General features: G+C 34.0%; 1 protein-coding gene across 3 annotated transcripts in view; it reads right to left on the bottom strand.

Annotated features, from left to right (window-relative positions):
- Positions 1 to 7,403: 7,403 nt before the first annotated feature.
- Positions 7,404 to 15,000, bottom strand: part of LOC122252140 (uncharacterized) — a 13,732-nt gene continuing 6,135 nt past the window's right edge. For all 3 annotated transcript variants that reach the window (XM_043014443.2, XM_043014441.2, XM_043014442.2), the window contains exons 2-6: positions 11,833 to 11,945; positions 11,045 to 11,120; positions 9,864 to 10,051; positions 9,408 to 9,587; positions 7,404 to 9,132 (exon numbers count right to left, since the gene is read on the bottom strand). In XM_043014443.2, coding sequence (XP_042870377.1) covers positions 8,290 to 9,132; positions 9,408 to 9,587; positions 9,864 to 10,051; positions 11,045 to 11,120; positions 11,833 to 11,945 — 1,400 coding nt within the window. In that variant the 3' untranslated portion in view covers positions 7,404 to 8,289. The remainder of the gene's footprint in view (positions 9,133 to 9,407; positions 9,588 to 9,863; positions 10,052 to 11,044; positions 11,121 to 11,832; positions 11,946 to 15,000) is intronic.

Raw genomic sequence — 15,000 nt, 5'->3', positions numbered from 1 at the left:
GGTAGCTCCTCTTGCCCATTCTCCAGGAGGGCAACTTCACAAAACATACTTTGACTTCTCCCACTCTAATTCAGTCACCCATTATAAAAGTTGTGCCTTTTTTTCTTTTTCTTTTTTTTGAGAGAGAGAGAGACTTATATGTGTCATATGACAGGCTCTATCAATGCTGCAGTTCACTAAAATTGTAGTATTGGATCCATATTAGCTCATTATTTTTTTTAATATCCAGTTTGCTGACAAAAAGCAACTTTACTTTTTCGTATTTATGTACTGTCATGGACAAATACAAAACATATAACCATCTACAATGAATTTAACATGAAGACGTAAGGAAGAGGAAGGAAACCTGTGCTTATGACTGTGCGCCACAGTAAAAGGCATCCCTACTGGCATAGGGGCACATTTTAGACATTGGGCATGGTTTGAGTCACCTTCCTCTTCTCAATCTGCTTGCACATTCTTCATCAGCAGTACTTTAGAGCAAGAGGTCAGTAACTTTCTGTGTGCCATCGCTCTAAATAGATAGTGCTTACTAGAGACTGTGGATGGGTGCCATTCAAGGCTCTCTCTCCTGCTGGTGCTAGAAGAAAGTGGTGCCATCTAGGTTTTGGATATTGGGTTTGGTTAATATTATGGTAATTACAGTAATTGTGACTGCAATAGTCATCATCGCTCACTCATTACTCATAGCACAATAAAATAACGCAGTGATCCAAAATCCCAAAACGTAATGACGCCTGTCATCAGGCCAAGCTCCTGCTGTATGCATGTCATAACACCCATGCGCAATGGGTTAATATTACTAATAATAATAACAATAGTAAAAATAATAACAATACTAAGAGTAATAACAACAATAACAGTAATAATAATAACAATGATAATAATAATGATCACAACAATAAAAACATAATAATGATAATATCAATATTAACAATAATAATAATAATAATAATAATAATAATAATAATAATAATAATGATAATAATAATAATGATAATAACAACAACAATAATAAAAACTGATGATAATAATAATAATAACAACAGTAATAATGATATTCATAGTAATGACAACAATAATGATGGTACTAGTAATGATAACATGAAACATAAGAATAATAACAATGATAATCAAAATAATAAAAATATCACTAACTTGAGAAAATAATATCAAAAATAAGAACAATTTAAAAAAACAACTGAAACCATAATAAAAACATTTATATATATATATATATATATATATATATATATATATATATATATATACAACAATAACAATAATAATAATAATAATAATAATAATAATAATAACAACAATAATTAAATATGAACATGCACAGCACAACTATTTGGAAAGTGAATGAGATAACGTGAGAGGGAAAAAAATATATATATATACATATAAATATCTACACATATATGTATTTGTGTATGTGTGTGTGTGTGTGTATAACGCATATTATCGTAACACAGCAGGAGAGAATATATCCAGGTATGATAATCTGAAAGGCGAGAAAGTTGAGGCATTACGTGGACTAATTCCGAAAGATCACCCTTCCGAGACCTGTGTTATCTGACTCGACTCTCTGAGCAGAACAATACGAGAGGAAATTGTTGGACACAAGAATAAGATCACATACATAATTACATTTTTCTCTCACTTTCTTCCTCTTGTCTCCTCACTTAATTAAAGATATATATATCTCTTTGTCTTAAGTATGTTGTCCAGTCTCTTAGCTTTTTTTCTCTCTCTTTCTCTCTCTATCTATCTCTATCTCTATCTCTATCTTTATCTCTCTTTCTCTCTCTCTCTCTCTCTCTCTCTCTCTCTCTCTCTCTCTCTCTCTCTCTCTCTCTCTCTCTCTCTCTCTCTCTCTCTCTCTCTCTCTCTCTCTCTCACTCTCTCACTCTCTCTCTCTCTCTTTCTTTCACCTCTCTCTCTCTCTCTCTCTCTCTCTAATCTATCTCTATCTATCGATCTATCTTATCTATCTAAACTATCTCTATCTCTATCTCTATCTCTATCTCTATCTCTATCTCTATCTCTATCTCTATCTCTATCTCTATCTCTATCTCTATCTCTATCTCTATCACTATCTCTATCACTATCTCTATCACTATCACTATCACTATCACTATCACTATCTCTATCTCTATCTCTATCTCTATCTCTATCTCTATCTCTATCTCTATCTCTCTCTCTATCTCTGCCTCTGTCTCTATCTCTATCTCTATCTCTATCTCTATCTCTATCTCTATCTCTATCTCTATCTCTATCTCTATCTCTATCTCTATCTCTATCTCTATCTCTATCTCTATCTCTATCTCTATCTCTATCTCTATCTCTATCTCTATCTCTATCTCTATCTCTATCTCTATCTCTATCTCTATCTCTATCTCTATCTCTATCTCTATCTCTATCTCTATCTCTATCTCTATCTCTATCTCTATCTCTATCTCTATCTCTATCTCTATCTCTATCTCTATCTCTATCTCTATCTCTATCTCTATCTCTATCTCTATCTCTATCTCTATCTCTATCTCTATCTCTATCTCTATCTCTATCTCTATCTCTATCTCTATCTCTATCTCTATCTCTATCTCTATCTCTATCTCTATCTCTATCTCTATCTCTATCTCTATCTCTATCTCTATCTCTATCTCTATCTCTATCTCTATCTCTATCTCTATCTCTATCTCTATCTCTATCTCTATCTCTATCTCTATCTCTATCTCTATCTCTATCTCTATCTCTATCTCTATCTCTATCTCTATCTCTATCTCTATCTCTATCTCTATCTCTATCTCTATCTCTATCTCTATCTCTATCTCTATCTCTATCTCTATCTCTATCTCTATCTCTATCTCTATCTCTATCTCTATCTCTATCTCTATCTCTATCTCTATCTCTATCTCTATCTCTATCTCTATCTCTATCTCTATCTCTATCTCTATCTCTATCTCTATCTCTATCTCTATCTCTATCTCTATCTCTATCTCTATCTCTATCTCTATCTCTATCTCTATCTCTATCTCTATCTCTATCTCTATCTCTATCTCTATCTCTATCTCTATCTCTATCTCTATCTCTATCTCTATCTCTATCTCTATCTCTATCTCTATCTCTATCTCTATCTCTATCTCTATCTCTATCTCTATCTCTATCTCTATCTCTATCTCTATCTCTATCTCTATCTCTATCTCTATCTCTATCTCTATCTCTATCTCTATCTCTATCTCTATCTCTATCTCTATCTCTATCTCTATCTCTATCTCTATCTCTATCTCTATCTCTATCTCTATCTCTATCTCTATCTCTATCTCTATCTCTATCTCTATCTCTATCTCTATCTCTATCTCTATCTCTATCTCTATCTCTATCTCTATCTCTATCTCTATCTCTATCTCTATCTCTATCTCTATCTCTATCTCTATCTCTATCTCTATCTCTATCTCTATCTCTATCTCTATCTCTATCTCTATCTCTATCTCTATCTCTATCTCTATCTCTATCTCTGTCTCTGTCTCTATCTCTGTCTCTATCTCTGTCTCTATCTCTGTTTCTAGCTCTAGCTCTATCCCTATCCCTATCCCTATCTCTATCCCTATCCCTATCTCTATCTATATCTCTATCTATATCTCTATCTCTATCTCTATCTCTATCTCTATCTCTATCTCTTTCTATATCTCTATCTCTATCTCTATCTCTATCTCTATCTCTATCTCTATCTCTATCTCTATCTCTATCTCTATCTCTATCTCTATCTCTATCTCTATCTCTATCTCTATCTCTATCTCTATCTCTATCTCTATCTCTATCTCTATCTCTATCTCTATCTCTATCTCTATCTCTATCTCTATCTCTATCTCTATCTCTATCTCTATCTCTATCTCTATCTCTATCTCTATCTCTATCTCTATCTCTATCTCTATCTCTATCTCTATCTCTATCTCTATCTCTATCTCTATCTCTATCTCTATCTCTATCTCTATCTCTATCTCTATCTCTATCCCTATCTCTATCTCTATCTCTATCTCTATCTCTATCTCTATCTCTATCTCTATCTCTATCTCTATCTCTATCTCTATCTCTATCTCTATCTCTATCTCTATCTCTATCTCTATCTCTATCTCTATCTCTATCTCTATCTCTATCGCTATCTCTATCTCTATCTCTATCTCTATCTCTATCTCTATCTCTATCTCTATCTCTATCTCTATCTCTATCTCTATCTCTATCTCTATCTCTATCTCTATCTCTATCTCTATCTCTATCTCTATCTCTATCTCTATCTCTATCGCTATCTCTATCTCTATCGCTATCTCTATCTCTATCTCTATCTCTATCTCTATCTCTATCTCTATCTCTATCTCTATCTCTATCTCTATCTCTATCTCTATCTCTATCTCTATCTCTATCTCTATCTCTATCTCTATCTCTATCTCTATCTCTATCTCTATCTCTATCTCTATCTCTATCTCTATCTCTATCTCTATCTCTATCTCTATCTCTATCTCTATCTCTATCTCTATCTCTATCTCTATCTCTATCTCTATCTCTATCTCTATCTCTATCTTTATCTCTATCTCTATCTCTATCTCTATCTCTATCTCTATCTCTATCTCTATCTCTATCTCTATCTCTATCTCTATCTCTATCTCTATCTCTATCTCTATCTCTATCTCTATCTCTATCTCTATCTCTATCTCTATCTCTATCTCTATCTCTATCTCTATCTCTATCTCTATCTCTATCTCTATCTCTATCTCTATCTCTATCTCTATCTCTATCTCTATCTCTATCTCTATCTCTATCTCTATCTCTATCTCTATCTCTATCTCTATCTCTATCTCTATCTCTATCTCTATCTCTATCTCTATCTCTATCTCTATCTCTATCTCTATCTCTATCTCTATCTCTATCTCTATCTCTATCTCTATCTCTATCTCTATCTCTATCTCTGTCTCTATCTCTATCTCTATCTCTATCTCTATCTCTATCTCTATCTCTATCTCTATGTCTATCTCTATCTCTGTCTCTATCTCTATCTCTATCTCTATCTCTATGTCTATCTCTGTCTCTGTCTCTATCTCTATCTCTATCTCTATCTCTATCTCTATCTCTATCTCTATCTCTATCTCTATCTCTATCTCTATCTCTATCTCTATCTCTATCTCTATTTCTATCTCTATCTCTATCTCTATCTCTATCTCTATCTCTATCTCTATCTCTATCTCTATCTCTATCTCTATCTCTATCTCTATCTCTATCTCTATCTCTATCTCTATCTCTATCTCTATCTCTATCTCTATCTCTATCTCTATCTCTATCTCTATCTCTATCTCTATCTCTATCTCTATCTCTATCTCTATCTCTATCTCTATCTCTATCTCTATCTCTATCTCTATCTCTATCTCTATCTCTATCTCTATCTCTATCTCTATCTCTATCTCTATCTCTATCTCTATCTCTATCTCTATCTCTATGTCTATCTCTATCTCTATCTCTATCTCTATCTCTATCTCTATCTCTATCTCTATCTCTATCTCTATCTCTATCTCTATCTCTATCTCTATCTCTATCTCTATCTCTATCTCTATCTCTATCTCTATCTCTATCTCTATCTCTATCTCCATCTCCATCTCCATCTCTATCTCTATCTCTATCTCTATCTCTATCTCTATCTCTATCTCTATCTCTATCTCTATCTCTATCTCTATCTCTATCTCTATCTCTATCTCTATCTCTATCTCTATCTCTATCTCTATCTCTATCTCTATCTCTATCTCTATCTCTATCTCTATCTCTATCTCTATCTCTATCTCTATCTCTCTCTCTATCTCTATCTCTATCTCTATCCTTATCTCTATTTCGATCACTATCTCTATCTCTATCTCTATCACTATCTCTATCTCTGTCTCTGTCTCTATCTCTATCTCTATCTCTATCTCTATCTCTATCTCTCTCTCTCTCTATCTATCTATCTCTTTCTCTATCTCTATCTCTATCTCTATCTCTATCTCTATAATTGCAAAAAAAAAATCCTAGATGGATGAGGATAGCAAACATAATAGACTATTTATTACAGAGATTTTATGGTATTCAAGATATAATAAATGAATTTGAGGGTCTTCTTACTCACTTTCTTTTTACTCCTGAACCCTAGAGAAAATTTAAGATAATCCTGTATCAAATGCATAAGTATATGGTGATATTCCACATACATATTCTAAGGTTCATACAAACTTGTTTTTTTGTTGTTTTTTTACAAATTCTAGTAATTGACATTCACTCTATAAAGAAACATGATATTGATCATCCACTATTTTTTAACTTGACATTTTCTGAAATAATAACCCATATCAGGTTAAGTAAATCATCCTCCTTATTCTGTTAAATAGAGTTGCATGTCTTTATACTCTATGTAAGCAATGTAGTTAGATTAACTGGTTGTACATTAAATAAACTATCTGATACAATTTGATATACAGTATTGACATTATAAAAGTGTTTAATTTCATAATGAGTCATTCATGTTCTAATACATAGAACCCTCATCTCTTATGTACAAAAGCATGTTTTCATTCTTCTTTAAAGATGTCTGTTTATCTAACTATCCCTCCATCCATCTCCTTTGGCCATGTCGTTTTATCGGAAGGGTGATGGCCCAGACAGCCCCCAGTCATTTCTCCCTCCTTGAACCATCCATACATACATACATATATTAATCTTAGCATCTATGGGAAAGATGGACCACAATCAGGCTGCCCTGCTTACCGTGGGCAAGTGCTCGCTTTCCATCTTGTCATTCAACATCAAGGACTTATGATTGATGCTGGTTTACTGTTGCCTTTCCAGCCTTTCATCTATTATTTGATTTGATCAGATGATTTAATCTTAATCGACTAAATAGAATTAGAATATTATTTTTGCGAGTTTATGATGCCATGTCTCGGTTATTTTTAGACTACTTTAATTGTGGAACACAGCAGAGGAATCATATCTTTATCAAGTAACACAAATACAGAATACATTGGAGGGATATTTTCTTGTAAATTTAAATGATATAATTGTGCCTGTGGAATTGTGTAACAAATAGCAAATATAATTTACAGTAGCCATAAAGAAGCATGTTAACTGCTTTGCACCATTATTGTCAACAATTGCTCATACATCTCTTAAAAAGATAAAAAAGTAAAATAAAAATAAAATAAATAATTCAATTCTTTCTTTTGAGGTTTTGCTAACCATTGGATTCTTAAATATATAGTTTTTGATCATTTAGATTGATCATCTTGATAAGATGTTTTCTAACTAGACCAAAATCCCTTTCTTTATTATAAAATTTACTTCAAACTCAAAGTACATAACTAAGAAAGGGAAAAAATACAAATTGATATGTTACTTTTTTTTATTGTATGGATTTTTTTTTTGGCAAAAATATGCATATGATGTGAAAGTATGATCATATACCAGCTGATATTATTCAAACATCAAAAATAAAATACAATCTTCAGCACAAGAAAGACTTTCATGGGGGCCTGTACAACTAGGCTACTTTCATTAGAATATAATGATAAAAAAAAAAAATCTAAATAAATAATAAAGAACAGCCTGCAGATTCTAATTAGACATGGGCAGATACTTGCATTTTCTTTCGACCCAACTAAATGGGGTTACAAAAAATTGGCCCATAGGCTTAACAAAATTGACACAAAAAAATATAAAATCAAAATAAAAGAATAACACTTCCGCACTCAAATTCTAAATGGTTTCAAATTCTAACTGCCCAGCAAGCAACCCAAATTTGCTTATTTGCATTCCAAATCACAGACAGTCCCCTTAACAACACCAAGCATGCAATAGACTAAGTATGTCAACTTCCATCATCAAAGAGATTTGAACATTTGCAAATATTAACATTTGCACATCTTTACGCATGGTGTGGCACAGACTTACAATATTCCTTTGCAATCTTGACAAGATTTCTCAGGGCCTCACATCCATGCACAGTAACCTTACATATTTCCTCATAAGTAGATAAATTGCAATCCAAAAATCAAAGTCTCAATTACAATAAGTCTTTCTCTTACCCAATTCTTTACACAAAAAAGTCTAGTATTACCTTCCCATACATTCCTGGCAACATTTGTCATTTGTGGAAGGGCAACTGTTGCTTCTGCTACAAAATCAACCTTTGTTACAGTACACTGACTTAATAATTCCACTTCAACAAAATATTCTACTTCATTGCAATAATCCTGCTGAACACACATCATCCAGTTAGAAATTTTTCCTGTAATATTGGCTGGACTGAGCTGAAGGTGGGGGAGGGTGGTGGAGAGGGGGCCCGGGAGGGTGCGAAGGAGGAGTCTGTGGTGGAGGAGTAGACCACTGTGCAGTGGAGTACTGGCTCTCGTACTGAGATCTATTGACGTACGTGGTTGGAGGAGGAACGGCAGGCGTCACATTTGAGTATGGTGGAGGTGGCACATTGGGATTGGGGGGTGGAGGGGCAGCCGGGTTTGGAGGATAAGTGTACTGGGGGGGCTGCGTGCTGTAGGCTGTGCTAAAGGAAGAGGAGTACGGTGGGGGTTGGGGGTGGTTAGGAGGAGGCTGAGAGTGAGCTGGGGGCGGACTGGTGAAGGAGTGAGTTGGGGGAGGATGTGTTGGGGGCATGTGAGGTGGAGGGTGAGGGGGCGTTGGATGCGACGGCCCAGAATGCTGGAAGGAGGAGTGCGTTGAGTGTTCCGGCTGGTCCTGTAGAGGGACTGTGATGAGGTTGGTCCTGGCTGTTGTCATCACAGGAATCACTGAGATGTGATGAGAGGAAGCCTGGTGGTTGCCAGCTGTTTGGTGAGACTGCCCATGATTGGAGCCAAACTGCCCTGAATTTTGGCGGGAAAACTGCGAACTGGAATACGAGTCCCTGTGTTCATAACCTTCCTTGCTGACCCTAGGGTCTGACATAGCCCTAGGGTCTTGTCTGATGTCTCCCCTAGGATCAGGTCTTGTGTCCCTGCCTTCACCTCTGGGATCTCTGTGGCTTAGACGCTCCTCCTTCAGCTCTTCCTTCGGGAGACCTGTTGCTCCAGGCACTTTCATGTGGCGGTGGTCTATGTGAGCCTGGGGAGATAAAAAGGTAATCAGGTAAAGGCATACTTCAATGCTCTAGATCATCTAAATATAGTTCTATTCTACATATTCAGGTGCAAAACCCATGTAAAAAAAAAAGCAATAACCAAAATAAAACTCAACCAATGTTTTTTCTTATATTTCCTGTTACCAAAACAAGTTTTAAGAGTACCAGATATCTTTACAAACAAAAGAAATATTCTTTCCTAAATTGTGCTTGATCATCAAAATCAAAGAGTAATAAACATTCAAGGAAAGCTACTCACCTGGAGATCCCTTTGAGATAAATATGTGCGTTTGCAAACAGTTTTATTTATATTGTAGTTGCACATGAACACTGTCCCTAAGCCTATCTGCTCCACTCTGGCTACACGCTCTCCACATCTTGCACACACACGGTCTTCTCCACGGGCACACCATAGGCAGAATACATGCTTGCAAGGTATCTGTAAATTGCAATGGTGTCACTAAAAACACCGAAACTGGTGGCTACAGGTATAATCTATAAAAACAACACTGTCAGTATAATACTGAGTAATGAAGGATTATATAACATCCTTCATTCCAGGAGAAACAAGAGAAATTAAATAAATAAAAGGGGCAAATAAATATAATTTTATTTTTTTCAACTATAAACATTAACATAAATGCATGAAAAATATACCAGAAACATGGTAGGCTACATGAAAAAGCTACAGAAAGAAAGAAGAAAAAGTACTCACCATTCTTCCATAGATGAGGATAGGCTTATTGCAGGTGTCACAGATGTGGATCCGGGGGGACAAGACCTTCTCGCCAATGAGGTTGACAGGATGGTCCCACGACAGCCGCAGCATGGGGGCGGGCGGCCCTCTGTCCAACGTGGTGAAAGTTGGAGCCTCAAGTGATGATATGTCACAATCTTGATCATCTGGGGTGAAGGTGAAAATGGGTTAATCTTGAAAAGGTGCAAATGGGTTTAATGATATTCCTATTTGACTTCAGTCCATGAAAATTATTTAAATTTACAAAAGAGATGCTTGAAGATCATGGCAACACATTCCCTAAGGTTTGCTAAACAAAGTGAACAATTAGAAGCCTCCCTCCCCCTACATGTCTGCATTCCTTTAGTTCCGGTACATGGAATTTTACATTAAAAAAAGTTTTACTGATGTTTCTCATTGTGCCTTGATGGAGTATCTGACATGATTTCATAAGAAGAGTTAGCCTCATGGTGCTTAGTATTGCATAAAGCATTATCATGAAAGGGTCTACTGAGGCAATGATGCAATTTTTAAAGTTAAGATCAATCTAAGCAGCCTTAACCCCTCAATGATGGGAATTTTTTGTGGGGTCAAATCACTTTTGCATTGCATTTTTTTTTTTTTTTTTTTTTTTTTTTCAAAATACAAGTTTATCCCTTCTTCAGGTGTGTTCCTAACACATACCAAATGCTAATAAGTATCACTTTATAATATGTCATATCATAGATGGTTAATGTGCCTAGGATGAAGAAAAAAACAACACTATCAAATTTAGGTAAAAATAAAAAAGTGCAAAGGAATTAATTTTCCTTTTGCCAGATTTGAAGAAAATAAAAATATTCACATGGACCCAAAAATAGTATACAAATATATATATAAAATCTGAGGAGGCTGTCACCAACTAAGTATGTATCAAAAGAATGACAAAATCCATGAAATGATATGAAAAGTGAATAAAATAAAATGAGTATATAGAGATTCATTTCTTGTTTATGGTATTTTTGACATTTGTCACATTCACATAAAACTAGGGACATACAACTCTCGGCCTAGAATCTTACTTGTTAAAAAATTGGAAACTTTTGTTCATTCATAATGCCCCGCCAAGAAAATAAGAAATAACAATGAAAATTCCCTGATCAACAGTGATTGCAACTTACACTGCTTTGCTTTTGGGGGTTCATTCTCATCTACGGGTGGAGGGGCTGGCTCTTCCTCCTCCTCCTCGCTCTCTATCTGAAATGAAAATTAAATTAATAGTGTGAGTGGCAAGACAAGAAATTCACAATGGTAAGTGAGTGATATTTAGCAATAGCTTATTGCTTTCTTTTCTGTTTATTTCTTCTTATGTTCATTTTTTTCTTATTTAGCTCAGCCATTAAGCATGACCTAAATGACAGGCACATGCCATCTCTGAGGTACCACTAACCTGATACCTTTTGTTTCATATATTTATCATTCTATAAAAAGTGAATAAAGAAATAGAAATCCAAAGAATTAGAAAACAAGACTGATTAAATCCTGAACCAAATAAAAGCCGAGTCGTGATGTGTGGATGTCCATTAAATCCTAAATGTTTCTTATTAAGGAAATAAGTTAATTTAAGATTGTTTTCACATTTTTCATACAACTTTTATACCCCTTTTCTTAATATACTGATGTATGTTATTCCTATTCTAGCCAATACTAATTTGTCTTCCTATACTGTGTTTATTTTCACTGTCAAACTGATATCAAACTCAAGAGTCTCTTTTCATAATCAAACCCAAACATGCTGAAGAATGTAAGTGGGTGTGTGCGTCTGTGTGCACCTGAATCTACTGGTAACAAAACACTATAGGCATGTGCATACTTTAAACAGTTATCACCTTTATCAATCACTACTACCACACACCTGTCCAACTAATGCCCGAAGCACAGAGGAATCCATACGGAGAAAATTCCCTACCTTATTCCTCTTATTAACGCGGAGACCCCTAGGAGGCCCTCGCGCTCGTCCTCTTGGTCTCCCCCTTCCCCTCCCCCGCCCGCGGCTTCGTCGCTGCTCCTCGTACTCCCCATCTGAAATCACCAAACCAAGGGCGATTAGTTAGACATTTTTTTCTTTCTTTTTTTTTAACTGTCTATGAGCCATGTAATAATCACACATGACTCTTACTTAAATATTGAAAAAAGTAATATTATAAAATGCTCAAATATGAGAGAGAGAGAGAGAGAGAGAGAGAGAGAGAGAGAGAGAGAGAGAGAGAGAGAGAGAGAGAGAGAGAGAGAGAGAGAGAGAGAGAGAGAGAGAGAGAGAGAGAGAGAGAGAGAGAGAGAGAGAGAGAGAGAGAGAGAGAAAGATAAAGAGAGAGAGAGAGAAATAAAGAGAGAGAGAGAGGAGAGAATTAAAGAAAGAAAGAGAAAGAGAGAGAAAATGAAGAAAGCCATATCTTCTAATCTACTGTGAACTCATATACCTAGAATAAAAAAAGTATAGCCAAGGCCAAGTTTTGTAACACAAAAGGTGAACATAAGCAGAAACTATGTCAAGAATCACTATAAAATATAAAACAAATCAATCACTTCTGTGTGTATACGTCTGTATATGTGTGTGTGTGTGTGTGTGTGTGTGTGTGTGTGTGTGTGTGTGTGTGTGTGTGTGTGTGTGTGTGTGTGTGTGTGTGTGTGTGTGTGTGTGTGTGTGTGTGTGTGTGTGTGTGTGTGTGTGTGTGTGTGTGTGTGTGTGTGTGTGTGTGTGTGTATACGTGTGTGTGTGTGTGTGTGTGTGTGTGTGTGTGTGTGTGTGTGTGTGTGTGTGTGTGTGTGTGTGTGTGTGTGTGTGTATGTGTGTGTGTGTGTGTGTGTGTGTGTGTGTGTGTGTGTGTGTGTGTGTGTGTGTGTGTTGTGTGTGTGTGTGTGTGTGTGTGTGTGTGTTGTGTGTGTTGTGTGTGTGTGTGTGTGTGTGTGTTGTGTGTGTGTGATATATATATATATATATATATATATATATATATATATATATATATATATATATATATATATATATATATATATATTATATATATATATATATTAATACTAAAAATCTCATGAAGATGATAACATTTATGACAATAATGGACAGGTATAAAAATAACACAGACAAGTCTTACAAAGACAAACACTAAAACTTTTTTTTTTTGCATATCCATACACAAAATAAAAAAGAAATGAAGGAATCATAAAATAGTATTAACCCATTGCGGACAGGAGGTAGCTTCACTTGCCCATTCTCCAGGCGGGCAACTTCACAAAACATACTTTGACTTCTCCCACTCTAATTCAGTCACCCATTATAAAAGTTGTGCCTTTTTTTCTTTTTCTTTTTTTTGAGAGAGACAGAGACTTATATGTGTCATATGATAGGCTCTATCAATGCTGCAGTTCACTAAAATTGTAGTATTGGATCCATATTAGCTCATTATTTTTTTAATATCCAGTTTGCTGACAAAAAGCAACTTTACTTTTTCGTATTTATGTACTGTCATGGACAAATACAAAACATATAACCATCTACAATGAATTTAACATGAAGACGTAAGGAAGAGGAAGGAAACCTGTGCTTATGACTGTGCGCCACAGTAAAAGGCATCCCTACTGGCATAGGGGCACATTTTAGACATTGGGCATGGTTTGAGTCACCTTCCTCTTCTCAATCTGCTTGCACATTCTTCATCAGCAGTACTTTAGAGCAAGAGGTCAGTAACTTTCTGTGTGCCATCGCTCTAAATAGATAGTGCTTACTAGAGACTGTGGATGGGTGCCATTCAAGGCTCTCTTTCCTGCTGGTGCTAGAAGAAAGTGGTGCCATCTAGGTTATGGATATTGGGTTTGGTTAATATTACCGTAATTACAGTAATTATGACTGCAATAGTCATCACCGCTCACTCATTACTCATAGCACAATAAAATAACACAGTGATCCAAAATCCCCAAACGAATGACGCCTGTCATCAGGCCAAGCTCCTGCTGTATGCATGTCATAACACCCATGCGCAATGGGTTAATATTACTACTAATAATAACAATAGTAAAAATAATAACAATACTAGGAGTAATAACAACAATAACAGTAATAATAATAACAATGATAATAATAATGATCACAATAAATACAGAATAATGATAATATTAATGATATTAACAATAATAATAATAATGATAATAATAATGATAATAATAATAATAATGATAAAGATAATGACAATAATAATAATAATAATAATAATAATAATAATAATAATAACAATAATAAAAACTGATGATGATAATAATAATAACAACAGTAATAATGATATTCATAGTAATGACAACAATAATGATGGTAATAGTAATGATAACATGAAAAATAAGAATAATAACAATGATAATCAAAATAATAAAAATACCATTAACTTGAGAAAATATTATAAAAAATAAGAACAATATAAAAAAACAACAGAAACCATAATAAAAACATTTATATATATATATAAATATATATAAAAATATATGATATATATCAATAAATATATAAATATATATATAATATATATAAAAATATATATATATATATCTATACATATATGATATATAAATATATAGATAAATATATATATATCAAAAAAATATATACTATATTATATAAATATATACATTATATATAAAAATATATATATAAAAATACTATAAATATATATTACATTAACTATATAAATATATTATATATATATAAAATATATATATTATATAGTATATATATATATATATAAACTATAATAATATATATATATATATATATATATATATATATATATATATATATATATATATATACATACATACATATATAAATATAACAATAACAATAATAATAATAATAATAATAATAATAATAATAACAACAATAATTAAATATGAACATGCACAGCACAACTATTTGGAAAGTGAATGAGATAACGTGAGAGGGAAAAAAAATGAACAAAAGCACTGTCTGTACTTCTATGAAACCACAATGGTATCTGATGATGTAGCATATTAGAAAGAGAAGAAAAAAGACTACTGAAAGCTAATGGTATATTAGTGCATATTAGTGCACATGTATATGTGTACTTTA

This window comes from Penaeus japonicus, unplaced genomic scaffold (genome assembly GCF_977035675.1).
Source record: "Penaeus japonicus unplaced genomic scaffold, GWHDUDI00000001_assembly GWHDUDI00000031, whole genome shotgun sequence".
Taxonomy (NCBI): Eukaryota; Metazoa; Arthropoda; class Malacostraca; order Decapoda; family Penaeidae; genus Penaeus; species Penaeus japonicus.
The sequence above is the reverse complement of the archived record's forward strand: the minus strand, read 5'-3'. Positions and strand labels throughout refer to the sequence as shown.